The 15,913-nt window shown below is 36.9% G+C and overlaps 2 protein-coding genes across 5 annotated transcripts in view; both read right to left on the bottom strand.

Annotated features, from left to right (window-relative positions):
* The window catches only part of clasrp (CLK4-associating serine/arginine rich protein), a 777,720-nt gene that overhangs the window by 615,479 nt on the left and 146,328 nt on the right, over window positions 1-15,913 (bottom strand). The gene's annotated exons all lie outside the window — the stretch shown is intronic.
* tmem91 (transmembrane protein 91) overlaps window positions 1-15,913 on the bottom strand; it is an 85,258-nt gene that overhangs the window by 28,883 nt on the left and 40,462 nt on the right. For 2 of the 4 annotated variants that reach the window (XM_087293341.1, XM_087293342.1), the window contains exon 2: window positions 10,031-11,421. In XM_087293341.1, the coding sequence (XP_087149467.1) occupies window positions 10,031-10,444 (414 nt within the window). In that variant the 5' untranslated portion in view covers window positions 10,445-11,421. Of the gene's footprint in view, window positions 1-10,030; window positions 13,993-14,127; window positions 14,555-15,913 lie in introns of those variants that run through there. The other 2 variants (XM_087293344.1, XM_087293343.1) reach the window with 2 other exon arrangements.

Raw genomic sequence — 15,913 nt, 5'->3', positions numbered from 1 at the left:
CAAAAAATGTGTACTGTATTGTAGTTGGCGGTTCATTCCACTGTGGCGACTGTTAAAAAAATCAGGGAATTAGTCAAAGGGAAATAAATAAAGTAAATATAATGTGTTGTTAAATTGTTAGACAAAAAAATAATGTGTGACCAAGGTGCATCATGTAGTTTCTTAGATTGCATTAAGACGACATGGGGGATCAGTGGTTAGAACAGTCACCTTACAGCAAGAAGTGGCTAGTTCGAGTCCAGGCTGGGCCAGTTGGTATTTCTGTATGGAGTTTGCATGTTCTCTCCATGTAGGCGTGGGTGTCCTCCGGATGCTCAGTTTTCAAAGAAGTTTATAGGTTATATGGGCTTAATTGGCCATATTGTACGAGTTTGAATGAGTGGTTGTGGGTGTTCCCAGTGCTGGGTTGCAGCTTGAAGGGCATCCGCTGCGTAAAACCTATGCTGGATAAGCTGGCTGTTCATTCTGCTCTGCTCTGATAAATAAAGTGACTAAACCAAAGGAAAATGAATGACCAAAATGGCTAAAATCTTCAAATTGACATGTACATGAACGAAAAAAAGTTTTTATTTTAAACGTATTTATGTTATATCCTTCGAATGCAGTGACTTGCATTTTTTTCTGCTGCGCTGTATAAATGTATCAGTTGCAGCTTTTTCTGGTTCCTATAAGATAATGTGACTGAATGAGGTTATGCCAAATGTGCACTAGTTGTGCTGCCTACGGGCAATCCTGACTCATGTTGCTGCAGAAAAGAGCTGTGTTTTCAATCTGCCTCTTTCTCTAAAACTGTGTTTGACATCTCTACTCGTTTCACTCTCTCTGCAGCCATCGTGTTTATGTCCTCCAGATTTTGTACTTCTTAAGACATCTTTTCCACACTCTCATGGACTGAACAACGATGTGAATTATTCAACCACTGTATTGGTGTTTTGGTCACCGACAAGCCTTCCATTGCGCTCAGATGTTTATATTTCTGATTCTCTTTTTCCTAAATAACCCCGCCAAGCTTTTCATTTACTAAAAGCATGATGCAACTGCACAAGCTACCTTTTTTAACATGAAGCAGTGTAGCATGACAAAAGGCTATATTGCTGTATTTTTCATCATATTTTCTTGCATCACAGCTTTACAGCAGAGCGAACAGAGCAAATACTCAAAAAACATTCTGTTCCTTTTTCTACTATATATATGTAGTTGATGCCTTTCACAAAACTGTGAAACTTCAGCTTCAGAATTAAATGTACACTGTAAAACATTGTGCCCATCAGTCTCATTAGGTGAGGTTAATATTAAATTAAACAAATTCTCAAATGACTATGAATTATAGCCTTTGATTGTTAGACTTTTTTGCGTTTGCAATATGCTCGTGTTTATATAGGAATTGTTGTGTGTGCAAGATTTCTATATTTAAAACCATCTCTGGGGAATGTAGGGGTCACAAGTCACTGGCAATGTCATTTTGGGGGTAGTGGGCTGAAAAGTTTTGTAACCCCTGACTTACAACCCCTTGATTACACCCAATACTGATTTTGTGTTTATAAGTAATCAGATTACAAGCACTTTACTTTTAACTTGACTACCCACAGCCTCAAAGTATCTTTAACTGCGGTCAGGCTGTAAGATGTACAGTACGGTCCGAAATGTACGCTGCAGATCTCACGGGACATTTTAAATTATATGTGTAAACCTCACAAGCATCTGAAAATGATATGAAAGCTTATAAATATTTAAAAGAGTAGCCTTGCATCCACACTACCATGTCCCACATCATTTTTAAGTGCCTTCTGGTATTTAAATAGAACAATGTTTTATTAATGCTGTGTCATAGTAGAGCAGGTCCTCATAAAACACTACAGGTCTTGCCGGGGCCTCACAGTCGCCTCTCATCTTTGTTAGCGCTGCCTCAGCCCAGAACAGGTTTTTAAATATTTCAATGGCAGCAGTTTTACACTTGACCTCCTGATGAAAAGCCCTGATGGCATGACAGCATGTGTAATCAGTGCTGACAGAGGGAACCTCAAGTGCTCTTTTAAAGGGACCGAGTGTTTGTGCAATGTGACAAGCCGCTTTTCAGAGCAATGCTTTTGTGCTCTGACGCAGAATGCTAAGTGTTTTGTTTGAGCTGCATGTGGTGGAGTAAAGTAAACCGAGTCACATTTTTTGACATACACAAATGTGACCCTGAACTACAAATCATATTTTTTATTTTGCACACTTTTTTTTCAAAGTATAGGTGGCAAACATAATTAAAATATTATGTAACTATTCTGTTTCATGAAGATATTGTTGTAAATTGGCTATTAAAAATATATATGTAAAGTAATATAAATTGCTGAAAATTTAATATGGACTTCAAATGTGATTTATAAGCAAGTTTGGCATGCAGTCCCGGGAGAGAGCCCTGAGCCCAAAAGATCTTTGAGCCTGGGCTCCCTTCCGTTTGCAGGGCGAGAGAGGAGCTTTGAGCTCAGGTAGATCTTGACAACTCTTCCCTTGATAAGAGCTGATGACTAAAATGAATGCTATGAGGAGATCTGCAACTGTATGAGAGTTTGACTGTAGTGGTAAATTTAGATTGATCAATTCACTTGCTGTGCATTTTTTTGGAATGTGGGAGGAAACTGGAGAACCCACGTGAACACGGGCAGAACATGCAAACTACACACAGAAACGACAGCCGGCCTGTTGAAGGGCTAGAACTGATGATGTTCTTGCTGTGAGGCAACAGTGCTAACCACTGGGCCACTGTGCCACCCTATGAAGGGAAAGTTGGAGGAGTAGGGGTGGGACGGGGAATTCTTCAAATAGAAGATTACTGTAGTGAGAAACCCTGGCTCTTTATTAGGTTAGGAATCGTCTGATTGTTGGATCATACATAGCTAATGCAGAACCAGCATGTTCAATCATAATCACATGATCCTGTCGAAATTAGTTTATAAATAAACTTCACTTAAACCTCCAGATTTTTTTTTGTTTAAAAATACACGTATGGCTGTTTTTGTGGTCCAGGTTCACAAATGCTCTGATGCATCAATGCTTTCTTGACAATCACAGGTAAAGAAGCACTTTTCAAATCATATTGGAGTTAAAATATTACAAAAACAATGTTGTTTGCTGCTGTTTCATAACTTAGTTTTTTATTTGAGCCGAACAGCCAAATATCCTGTACTTTTTGTTGTAAAACACAATTGTACAGAAAGCTCTGGGGTACAAGGGTTGTGTTCCATTGTGCTGCATTTTGCTGAAAAGGCCAGTTTTTTAGCGCTATGGTATTTTGATTGTACACAGTGCCACAAAAACTGAACACCACCATTGTTTGTTTTTTTATGTGTTGGGAAGTTGAAGCTGATCCAATGCACTTTCATAAGGCAAGAAGCATACAGGGGCATTTCTTGTCCCCTTTGAGGTGAGCTATACTTCCATATCTCACCCTGTTTGTCATTTTAGCCCTCTAAATGCATCAAGTAAACTATCAAAATGTACTTTTAAATGATCTTTTTCAAGTAAAATGAAAATATCTAACAAATAAAAGTGTCGATAAGAAAAACTTCAAACCTTTGGTGAGGTTCAAAAATGTGTTCTCTGTCATTTCTCTTACTCGTTTAGCCTGCAATCAATCAATATATATATATATATATATATATATATATATATATATATATATATATATATATATATATATATATATATATATGTGTGTGCACAATTAATCTTGAAATGTTTGTAATCTCGCTTGAAACACCCACAAGATCTTCATTACTATAAAGATCCCAATTTATATATGTATTTACTGTATATATGTTTCTTCACTCTTTATTCTTTTCGAGCAGTAGCCTATTATAATTCTTGAGTTACAAACTATCAAACTGTCAATGATGAACTGAGACAACAGATCATAGTTCAGATATAAACACTGATGTTTATGATAAAAATTAGAATTACTGATTGAAACATTTTTTTCCTAGAGATGGGTTGCAGCTGGAAGGGCATCCGCTGCATAAAAATATGTGCTGGATAAGTTGGCGGTTCATTCTGCTGTGGCGATTCAGGATTAATAAAGGGACTAAGCTGAAAAGAAAATGAATGAATGAATGAATAAATGAATCAATGAATGAATGAAGTGAAGTTTATTCATAAACTAATTTCGAGAGGATCACGTGCTTATGATTTATCACGGCCAGTCTCGCATTTGCTAATCACTATCTTCCAATCATATGAGCCCTAAGCTACTATAAATAGCCACAGTTTTCAGTTAATTTTATCTTCGTTTGGAAGAAACCCCCCTCCTCCCCTATTCTCTTCCTTTACCTGTGATTGGGCGGCACGGCAGCCCAGTGGTTAGCACTGTGAGCCCCACAGCAAGAACACTGCCGGCCCTGGTTCCACAGGACCGGTGGGTGTTTCTGTGAGGAGTTTGTATGTCCTCCCCGTGTCCGCGTGGGTTTTCCCCAGGTTCTCCCGTTTCCTCCCACCATCCAAAGACATTCAACATGCATAACAATCAAGCTTGTCTAATCCCTTGTGTTCCCTTAGCTACCGCAGCAGGGGAGTTCTTTGATCCACCGAGCTCAGGCTCCCCTCTTGCTCTGCCAACGGGAGGAAGCCCCGGGCTCGAGGAGCCCTTGAGCTCGGGGCTCTCTCCCGGGACAGCATGCCAAACAAGCTTTTGTAAATCATCAGCTAAGTGTGAACTCTTGAAACCAATTTGACGCTTCAAATGAAGGTTGTAGCAATTACAGTGGCATGCCAAAAGGGGGCAAAAAACAATCATCTAATGTGTGTCACTGAATTATTATTCAACAACAAAAAATCTAGTAGTGAAGTCTTTATGAGCATGTTATTGAGTCATCAAATGAAAATAAAAAGCAAGGTAAGTGTCCCATTATGTCCAATATTTTTTTTATTTTGGAGAAAGCCTTGTTCCTTTAAGTTTGGCTAGAATAAAAGCATTTTTATTTATTTATTTATTTAATTTTATTTTAAAGACAACATTATTAGCCTCCTTAAGATTTTTTTTTGATTGACTACAAACCACCATTATACTATGTCTAGCCTAATTAACTGAACTTGCTACATAAATAATTGCCCTAGTTAAGCATTAAAAATGCTCTTTAATCTGTATACTACTAGAAATTACTATGCAAAATTATTAGAAAAATATTATTCACTGTCATTATGGCAAATACGGGCAAAACAATCTGATTTCCTAGGCTAATAATTTTGACCAACTATATATACATGTATTGACACACAGACATATATATATATATATATATATATATATATATATATATATATATATATATATATATATATATATATATATATATATATATATATATGTATGTATATATATATATATATATATATATATATATGTATATATATATATATATATATATATATATATATATAACACATTAAATGCAAGACTCTAAAAATTCTAGAACTTGCTGACAGAATTTTGTAACTTTTTGTTTTAGTGGCTGCTTCATATGAATATGTACAATTTTATTAATAAATATTTATGGAAGGATATCCCAGGCAATTTTCAAATGTAACTGCAAGCCCTATAATTGCAATTACATTTTCAATATGTGGACGCACAAATTGTGACATAATTCAAATGCAACTGCAAATTCTGCAATATAAAAAATTCTTGCATTTCCGCTATCGTGAACGTGCAGTCACTGCCACATTTCAAATGATATGCAAAGTCAATTTGCAAATACATTTCCCTTGCCTTTTTGGCATTTGAATTTCCGATGTTTACACTGCAACCTGTAAATCAAAGAAAGGGGTGAGATCTACTTTATTGGGCGTGTTTGTATTTGAAAGTGACGTCACTCAAGTCACTTGTTGTTTGTTTCCAAAATTGTACAACATAAGAACAATTTCAAAATAAATGAAAGACAGAAAATGGCAAATGGACTTCTCTTTTGTATTTGAAATGTGGCAGTCACTGCACATTCATGAAAGTGGAAATGCAAACGCTAATGCAGAATTTGCAATTGCAATTGGATTATGTCACAATTTATGCGTCCACATTTAAAAATGCAATTGTAATCCTATATGAAGTTGCATTTGAAAATTGTCCAGGATATCCTTACATATATTTTAGTTGATTAGCTTATCTCTCAATGATGGTTGGGTTTAGGGCTGGGGTTTGGGGCCATGCCTCCTTACGTTTAAATGAATGTGAACATACATTTCTAACAATATTTAAAATAATTACATTTATGAACTTCCTGATGAGATGGTGCATACAGTACATGATAAATTTAAAACCAAATGATTGCAAGCTGAATATTAAAGTGTATTTTTTCCTGCCTTGTTTTATATGGTTACATGGTAAATGTAACATTACCAGGCTCTTACCCATATCATTCATTTTGTTTCCTATTACACATACATAGTGTACATGTACACCATGCACAACAGTATGCTGTAAAATCCATTCGCTTATTTGTTTTTCAGGGGAATGCTTTTGTGTTCTGGTGCAGAATGCTAAGTGTTTTATTTATTTATTTATTTTTTTTGAGCTGCATGTGGTGGCACAAATAAATCGTGTCAGACTTTTTGACAGACACAAATGCTCAGATACGTTGAAGCATTCTTGGCTGTCACGGGTATAAAGAACCACCCTTTTTTTTAAAGCCATCGATCAAAATGATTAGAGGGTAAGCTGAATCTGTAATCTGAATCTTTTTTTCCTGAGCTAGATCTTGTTTGCTGGTGTATGAAATGGAAGTTGGCATGGAGCTCATCAGCGTAGTGGCATTATTATTCACACACCAGTGGACACAGAGCTTTCAATAATCATGCTGGGTTTGAAGGCCAGCGTCCTGGACTCCACATCCTCTTGCTATTCATGCCTTTTGATTTTTCAATTTAAAAGCTTATTCACCTATCGCTGACGGTCCTGCATTTAAATTCCATGCAATATACAGAGCATTAGAGGAAATGCTGGACTTAATGGCTAGGTGATTTTTTATTTTTCCAGTGTGGGAAGCTATGAGGATTTCGGACTGTGAATGAACAACTGCTTTGCCAGTAAACAGAGAGCGACTTGGTACTAACTCAGTTCTCTCTGCTTTCAGGGTTCAAATATAACAACAAGGATGACGGAAAAGAAAAGAGAAAATGAAACAAACAGTCACCGCTGGTGGCATTTTTACAAAAACAAATTGAGTGGAAATCTACTGGATGAAAACGTTTGGTACACATATTTTCAAATGTTTTGGGGTTGTACAGTTATCTGCACACGACTGCTCTATTTATTTGACTAAAATTACAGTAAAAACAGTATTATTGTTATTGATTAGTAACAACAGACATTTTTCCAGTTTCTATGAAATGATTTATTATACTTAAAAAAACTCTTTTTAATTAATTTAACTCTTTTTATGTGAAATAATGAAACAAATAACAAGAAATAGTGGTTCATTCAAGTTACATCACCCTATGCAATTCCAAATTGTTTATAATCAGCACATTAAAATATCTGATGTGGTTTTAAAATAATGAATATTTTTTTATAATATCCTGATACCTAAAACCATAAATTTGAGTAGGCCCTCATAACTTTTCTTCATCTGTTTCACACTCTACCACTAATCTAGCAATAAGCAGTGAAAAGACTAATTACAAAATTATATTACTATTTTTGGACCTAGTTGGGTCCAAATTAATCATATTGAATCAATCAAAAACATGTTTCATGAATTCATTCATTTATTCACTCATTTTCTTGTCGGCTTAGTCCCTTTATTAATCCGGGGTTGCCACAGCAGAATGAACCGTCAACTTATCCAGCAAGTTTTTATGCAGCGGATTCCAGCCGCAACCCATCTCTGGGAAACATCCACACACTACGGACAATTTAGCCTACCCAATTCACCTGTACCACATGTCTTTGGACTGTGGGGGAAACCGGAGCACCCGGAGGAAACCCACGCGAAGGCAGGGAGAACATGCAAACTCCACACAAAAACGCCAACTGAGCCGAGGTTCGAACCAGCGAAACAGTGACCCAGCGACCTTCTTGCTGTGAGGCGACAGCACTACCTACTGCGCCACTGCCTCGCCGTTTCATGAATTCATAATTTAAAAAATGAATGTTGTATAACTTGATGCTATTTGTTATCAATAAAGAAAAACACTTATTTAAAATATATATAAGTAACATAAAAACATATATTGCCATGACTTTTTGTTCAATGTATGTGAGAAAAGGATGTGAATAATTTTGTTAAACGTTACTTTATTGTGGAATACTCTATTTTGAGCTCTATCTCTGCTAGTGTTTTTTTAAGCTGCAAGCCACCAACAAATTTGACAAGTGCTCAGAATATATTTTTCTTTAAGTGTATAGAATATGAGCATACTATATCTCTAAATATAGAACCGAGTGTCTGCTTTTTTTTACAAAACCTCTTTTTTTCAAAGTGATGCATTTTCAAGTGCATTCTCGTCAATGGGGTGGGGGGTGGGGGTGCGTCTTTTAATTGATGAAACACAAACAATTCCTAAATCAAGAAGTAGGGATGTAATGATTTACTGTGAGCTGGTTAAAAATCTATTAAAATATGTAATGATTCAAACTGGCAGAAATGTTGAATGAATGGCGAGCAAGAGGTTGGGCGGCAGACTGAAATGACAGCACAAATACTGAAATAAACTGTACAAATACTGTTTAAAAGACGTTAACTTACACTTACAGAACAATAAATATGATGCAGTACAGTAAAAAAAACTACTGTCACAGATATCTATAGCTATTAATGGGCCAAACCTCGCGGACCGGAGCATTGGCACCTCTGCTTGCTCTGACGAGTGCTAATGTTCAAGATCACATGGTGCATCAGTGTTTTTAGAGCGAAAATGTGAACATGTTTTTCAGATTGAAAGAAAAAACTGTTACAGAACCAGATATTAGATTGTTCCTTCCTCCCTCTCTTTTTAAATTTAGTTTATGCATCTTTTAGTAATTTTCTTATAATATCATATAGAATAATCCGAATTGTATGCTAGTGGCCAGTCCCCAGGAGCTGAGGGGGCTGTTGGCCACCTCTGTACACACTGCTCTCTGGTTTAGAAAAGATTTTCCTTTCCATAACAGCCATATCAGTCCTCAAAGAAAGAGTTTTTTCAGCATCAGGAGACATTGTGATTGTGCAAAGATCTCAGATTATGTTAGAAAAATGCCAGATATTCTGATATTTTAAAAAAAGTCAAATCCCTGCACAGTCTCAGTTTTAGTTTGTTTGTATTAAAGAGCCTTCTTTAATTTGTATTGTTCATTTTTGATTTGGAATTTGTTTAAAATTTTTAATTTAGCTGCACAGTCAGTTTTAGTTTGTTTATATTAAATAGTCTTATTTAGTTTGAATTTATTCACTTTTTATTTGTATTTTGTTTTAAAATTGCAATGTAGTTCCTGCAGAAAATATTTTATTTTGTAAAAAAAATGTGCAAAAAATAAAAACTGCCGCATTGGAGAAAAAATGAAGAGACGCTTATTTACCTTAATTTCTTCTCAAATAATTTTGTTAAAAATTGTGACAAAATCTTGTTTCATGACATTAGTATCGTGAATCGTATCACATCGTGAGTCAGGTGAATCATTACTGTACATCCCCATTAAGAAGTATTTTCAAGTATAATGTATTATTTTGTTTTTAGTCAAGGATTTTTGCTTAAATCGAGCAAAAATAATCTACCAGTGGGGTAAGTAAAATAATCTTATTTCAAACCAAAAACAAAAATAATTTGCTCCCCCACTGGGAAGTCATTTTGCATGTTTCAAGGTAAAACCCCACATATATCTGGCTTTCTACTTTTAAAACAAAACAATAATTTTTGCTTGTCTGAAAAATACTTTTTTGCAGTGTGTTTCATTTTGATAAAAAGATTATTTGCTCAAATATGCAGGTTAAAACCCTTTCTTAAATAAGCACTCAAAAAATAAATACTACCAAAATAACTGATAAAAAACATGTGTTTCATTCTGGATAAAAATCCTTACCTCAAAATCTGGCAAGAGGTCATCCCCATCATCTATGCTGTAGGATACACTATGGACATCTCTCGTCTCTGCCAGTAATTTCCTTTCCAGTGGTGAACCAGGGCCAATGTCCACAAAAGTAGTTTCCAGATACTCCTTACTGTGGATGCCTAGAGAGTCAGCAGCGGCCCAGATGGTTGTAGGAGGATAAAAACTCTCTAGTGTGCTTGGCAGCGAACATGGATCCAGTAGCTGCTGCTGTTGAATATCTGTAGAACTGCAATAATTCCTCCAGTCCAGTGGGGGCAGTCTTTTGTCCTCCTCGTTTCTCACCAATATGCCTTTTAACAGTCCACCGCTATTGGTGCCTGTTTCACTTGAGTTTTTAGGGCTGTCAGCCAACAATGGATGTTCTAGTTCATCCAAATTCTCCATCTTGTGAGATTTGACATCAACTGATGCTTCTTGGCTGATCTGGCCAATAATAGTGTTCTTATGAATGCGTCATTAATATAAAAACAGTAACACAAATGAATATATTTTGGCTAATTACACACAGATTCAAGCATAAAGAAGGGAATTTAACTCATGTTCTCCATCACATCCTCGGTTCTGCCTTATGTCACGTCTTTAAGTGCGCAGAGCTCTTGAATATTCCATTTTCTTCACGTCGCAAGATATTTGTTCCTTCGTTTGATGACTGAACGCAGGATCCATGTAGCACATTGTACACAATTTGATATATCTCAGCCCATAAATATGCTAATGTGTTTCACTTTGCATGAAAAAAAGATGGAAGTCAGTTCTGGTGATGAAAAACCATGATTAGCACCAGACTGTAGACAGGTTGTGAAAATGGGAAAATGTTAAGCGTGAACCTCCCTTCTGCTCTTAACCATTCAGACAAGTAGACACAAATGGTTCTGTAGTGGGAGACTTTTCATCTAAATATGTAGAGGAATAAAAATAGCTATGATTTAGACAGACCAAAGCTGATAGGAATAGTCTCTGAAGTGCCAAAAGTGTCAGCGTAAGCGTTAAAAAAAGGATCCTTGACAGGCAGCTGAAAGACTTATCAGTATTATCAGCTATATATAAATATATTCTTTTAGTCTGCCAATGTTTTTCAGAGCCGCAGTGCGAAAAAGACTTCAGACATCCACAAAAATAGTATCCTCTGGAGTGCAGATTCTGGTCAGCAAGTGCTCAAGAATATCATTCTGTTTGTACCCCAGTAGAAATATCTTGATGAAGAAACCCGAGTTCTCAGCTATCGATTTATGGCACAGGCTGAGACCAGAAAGCTCTTGTGGGGACCTGTATTTTTTATGCGCCACACATTCCCAGCCACATGGCGTCTCTCAGAGTCTCGTCCAGCACCTCTCACCTCTCATGTTGGCACTTGGACTGCGCTGCCAAAAGAAAAGAACAAAGTCAGAAATAGCGATTAGCTTCAGCGCACACAGAAAACTCTCCATAAGCGATCCCCAAGTGTCTCAATTTTATAAGGCCAGTCTGCTTGAGTGGCAGGATGGTTTGCGCCAAAAAACAGGCACTAATGAACTTGACATCTGCCTCTGAACACTTCTAAGTGGTCTATTCCAGGAGCACTTCTGTCTAAAGGCAAAGAGCATCAACGATAGGGCAGAAGGTTTAGAAATAAAGTCTGCGGCAAGAGGGCAATGACCCAAGTTCTTTTTAAAAATGTTAGATGGGCATGAAGGTTCAAGAGGCGCTGCTGCAGCAAACCCCCCGGGCAGATCGTGATGCCTTATACGTCATCTAGTCTACTTACTAGCTCTGCATGCAAATCTCTGTGGCCTTCACCTAAAATCACCCATAGAGTCTCGCTGCCGCAATCTGAACCTATCGCTGGAGAGGAATTGAGGCCAGCGGAGGTCTACGATGTATTCATAAAAAAGATATTTCCAAAGTAAACACTGTGAAATGAAGATTTGGTGACGTCCTCCATCTATGACATGCCCTTCAGGTTGTTTATTTCTTTAGTCAGACAGACTTGTGTGTCATCAGGACATGAGACATCTTAATTATTTATCAGCTATTGTGACCACTGATTTTCTACTGATTCCAACTTAGGTAGCATGCAAATGTGGGCAACTTTAGGCAGTTATGCGGCACTGGTGGTATTCCTTTAGCCCAGATAAAATGAATGTGAGCCTGAAGTGGCACACCTGTCCAATGGCAAAGGGTGGCCAAAGATACAAATTCATATATGGACCATTTAAGGCAAAGATTTGCCACTTATGGTAAAATGTAATCTGAATGAGAGCCTAATGTGAACCTCGTTAAAAACAATAAATTTGGCCCAAATGATGGAGGATAAATTTGGGCCACAGTTGGCAAAAATGTGGCATAGTCATTTAAGGGTAATCTGGGTCTAAACCTAAAGTGGCTCACAAGTGTAAGTGCAAATGACGCCTAGTTATCTTAAGACATATGTGGGCCACCTTTGGCTAATATTTGGCACAGTAAGCTCTGGCTATTGTGGCTGTGAGCCTAATGTGCCCCAGAGAAAATATGGCAAATGTGGCCTAGTTATCTTAAAACATATGTGGGCTACTTTATTCGAATATTCGGCACAGTAAACTCTGGCTAATGCAACCGTTATATAGTCATCCAGAGCAGATATGGCAAATGTGGTCCATTTATCTAAAAACATAAGTGTTTGCTTTAGTTGGGCTCATAGCTTTGAACCTCCTAATATAAATTTTCATTTTGGCTGCTGTAACTTTTAAGAACTTTGCTTGAAAAGTTTATTTATTACAACAAAAAAGCCAGTAAAAAAAAAAAAAGGCAAGTGTAAGGTGTAGGCCAGATCTGGGCCAGAATAAAAGCAAACTGTGGCCCAGAATGGGGCCAGTTCTGGTTAATTTGATTGAATTTAAAGGTATATGATATGTGGCATTGCTTTGGCTTATTTGTGGCCTAGATCTGACAAACAGGATCGGATCGCCCAATAGCCGTCATTCCATTCAGTTTGTGGTCCAGATGTATGTGTCTGGTGTGGGCCCAATCAAGGCCAGAATAAAAGCAAACTGGGGCCCAGAATAGGGTCAGTTCTGGTTCATTTGGTTGATTTCTGGCTGATTTATGATATTGCTATGGCTTAATTGTGGTCCAGATTCCATGTGGTATGTGGGCCGAATTTAAGTGTCTGATGTGGGACTGATTTGAGCCACAAGAAATTTGCTAGCTAGGAAGTAGCTAAACCCATTAGGTCTATGTTTTTGGATGCATTTAACATTGTGTTATTTGTAAATGACTGTATATTTGTTGTAGACTTTTGTTTCACCTATGCAGACACTTCTGTGTAGTCAGATGTTCAAAATTGATAAATAAGAAAATTATCATGACCATGAATTCACAGCCGGAATTGCCAAACATGAATTATCAAACACATGACTGAAAGCATACTGTATAAATGAGTTTGTAGGGTAAAATTTTCACCAAAGTTTCCATCACATTTCATTATTTAAAGCAGGGTTCGCTAACTGCCGGCCCGTGGGCTATTTGCGGCCCCCCTTCTCCACTTTTTTAACCCCAACTGATGTCAAAATTATAACGAGATTTGGCCCGAAAACATTACATTTTTAAATCGCTATTATTGTTTTGCAGTCGCATACACTTGTGGCTTGAACCCCCCACCTACTGGACATTTAAGGTGCAGTACTATATATTCGGGTTACTTTCGGTTTCTCTCAGTGTGCGGTCGGGAGCACATGCAGATTATTTCTGTGGCTGATTTAAACGTTATAATATGTTAAGTTTATTTATAAGCTAATTTTGAGAGGATCACGTGCTTATGATTGCTTGCGGCTGGTCCCACATTATCCAATTTATGAACCACCAATCAAATGATTCCTAAGCCACTAAAAATGGCCTAAATTTCATATCACAGCCATTTTCGTTTTCAAGAATCCTCCCTTCCACCGCTACTCCACCTCCTTTCCTAGATGGGTGACCTTCCAAAAACATGCAACTTAAGTTATTGACATCCAATTCGGCACCATAGACTTGCTCCTAGTAAGTAGTTATCTCTTAAGAGCAATCACTATCTGTTTAATAGTTACTACAGCAGGGGAGTTCTCAAGATCTACCTGAGCTCAAACACCCCTCTCGCCTTGCAAACGGGAGGGAGCCCTGGGCTGGAGGATCTTATGCGCTCAGGGCTCTCGCCCGGGACAGCATGCCAAACAAGCTTTAGAATCAATCATCGACTAAGTGTGAACTCTTAAAATGTCCATAAGTTCAAGGGTCATTTGATTATAATGAGTTTTTTACCACCTGTATTTTGTGGTACAAACACCTCTTTATGGCTTACGTGTTATGCTGGTGGTGTAAATATGACAATTTTGCTAATATTCAATTCAAATAACCTCATTAATGGATTTTTCTCATATGCATATAATAATTGTATAAAAAATGTGCATTAGTGAAGTTTTACTGCTGGCTAAATTAAACAAAATGTAATGTTAAACAAAATGTGAATATATAGCCTACAAACTTTTCCCCTCTGCGTTTTACAAAAAAAGAATAATATTGAGAAGAACAATTGCCAGTAAAGTCAATAAAGTTACCCAAACTGCATTCTGCTGTCTTACGCACTCTGTTAAACTTTTGCTTAAGCAACAATTGATTGGGACATGATAATAATTATTATTATTATGCCTATTATTAACTTGTAGTATCATTCATTTATTCTTTTTCTTTTCAGCTTAGTCCCTTTATTAATCTGGGATTGCCACAGCGGAATGAACCGCCAACTTATCCAGCATGTTTTTAGGCAGTGGATGCCCTTCCTGCTGCAACCCATCTCTGAGAAACATCCATTCACATTCATACACTACGAACAATTTAGCTTACTTAAAATTCACCTTTACCGCTTGTCTTTGGACTGTGGGGAAAGCGGAGCACCCAAAGGATACCTCACGCGAACGAAGGGAGAACATGCAAAAACGCCAACTGATCCAGCCGAGGCTTGAACCAGCGATCTTCTTGCTGTGAGGCGACAACACAAACTACTACGCCACTGTGTTGCCCTAAATTGTAGTATTTGATTTAAACTACCCCTTCAATATGTAGGCTACATCAAGCAAATAAAAAGAAGGAGCTTTGATACTCTGGGACAGGATGTCTGATTGCATCAATTGTATCAGTTTTCCACCTTTTTGTTTAAACGGCCCTCCTATGAATGGTCAGTCACTGAAATGGCTCCCCGCCATTTTGAGTTTGACACCCCCTGTCTTAAAGGCTTTCAATTCATATCTCCAATATGATGCAGTAGTCTTTAAAATATTGCAGAGATGCATATTTTATTCTAATAATCATGGGGTGGATGGATGCTATTGAGTTATAAAGTAAATAAATATATACGTGATAATTTTACCAATGACTTGTTGCAAAACTGTTTTTTATATATACAGTTGAAGTCAGACTTATTAGCCCTCCTCAATTATAAGCCCCCATGGATATTTTCCCCAATTTCTGTTTAATGAAAAGAAGATTTTTTCCAACACTTTTATAAATGTATAAAATATAACAAAATAAAACAAATAAGAAAAAAAATGAAAGACTTTCTCCAGAAGAAAAAAAAATATTATATGAAATACTTTGAAAAATTCTTTGTTCTGTTAAACATCACTTAAGAAATAAACAGCAAAAATCAGGCCAAGGTATTCGAAACATATGTGAAAAAAATATATTAAAAACTCTTCATTGACATGGCTATTGCTTAAAACTGTGCCTGCACATTTAATTTATTCTGATGAATCCCTTACCCAAAGAGTACATATTATTTAAGCTGCCTCTGATCACTTTTTGTTTGATTTTGGATCATTTAAGAAATATATATATATATATATATAACACACTAATAATTGTACA

Source organism: Danio rerio, chromosome 18, assembly GCF_052040795.2.
Source record: "Danio rerio strain M-AB ecotype USA chromosome 18, GRCz13ab, whole genome shotgun sequence".
NCBI lineage: Eukaryota > Metazoa > Chordata > Actinopteri > Cypriniformes > Danionidae > Danio > Danio rerio.
Note: the sequence above shows the minus strand (reverse complement) of the source record. Positions and strands in the feature narration are given on the sequence as shown.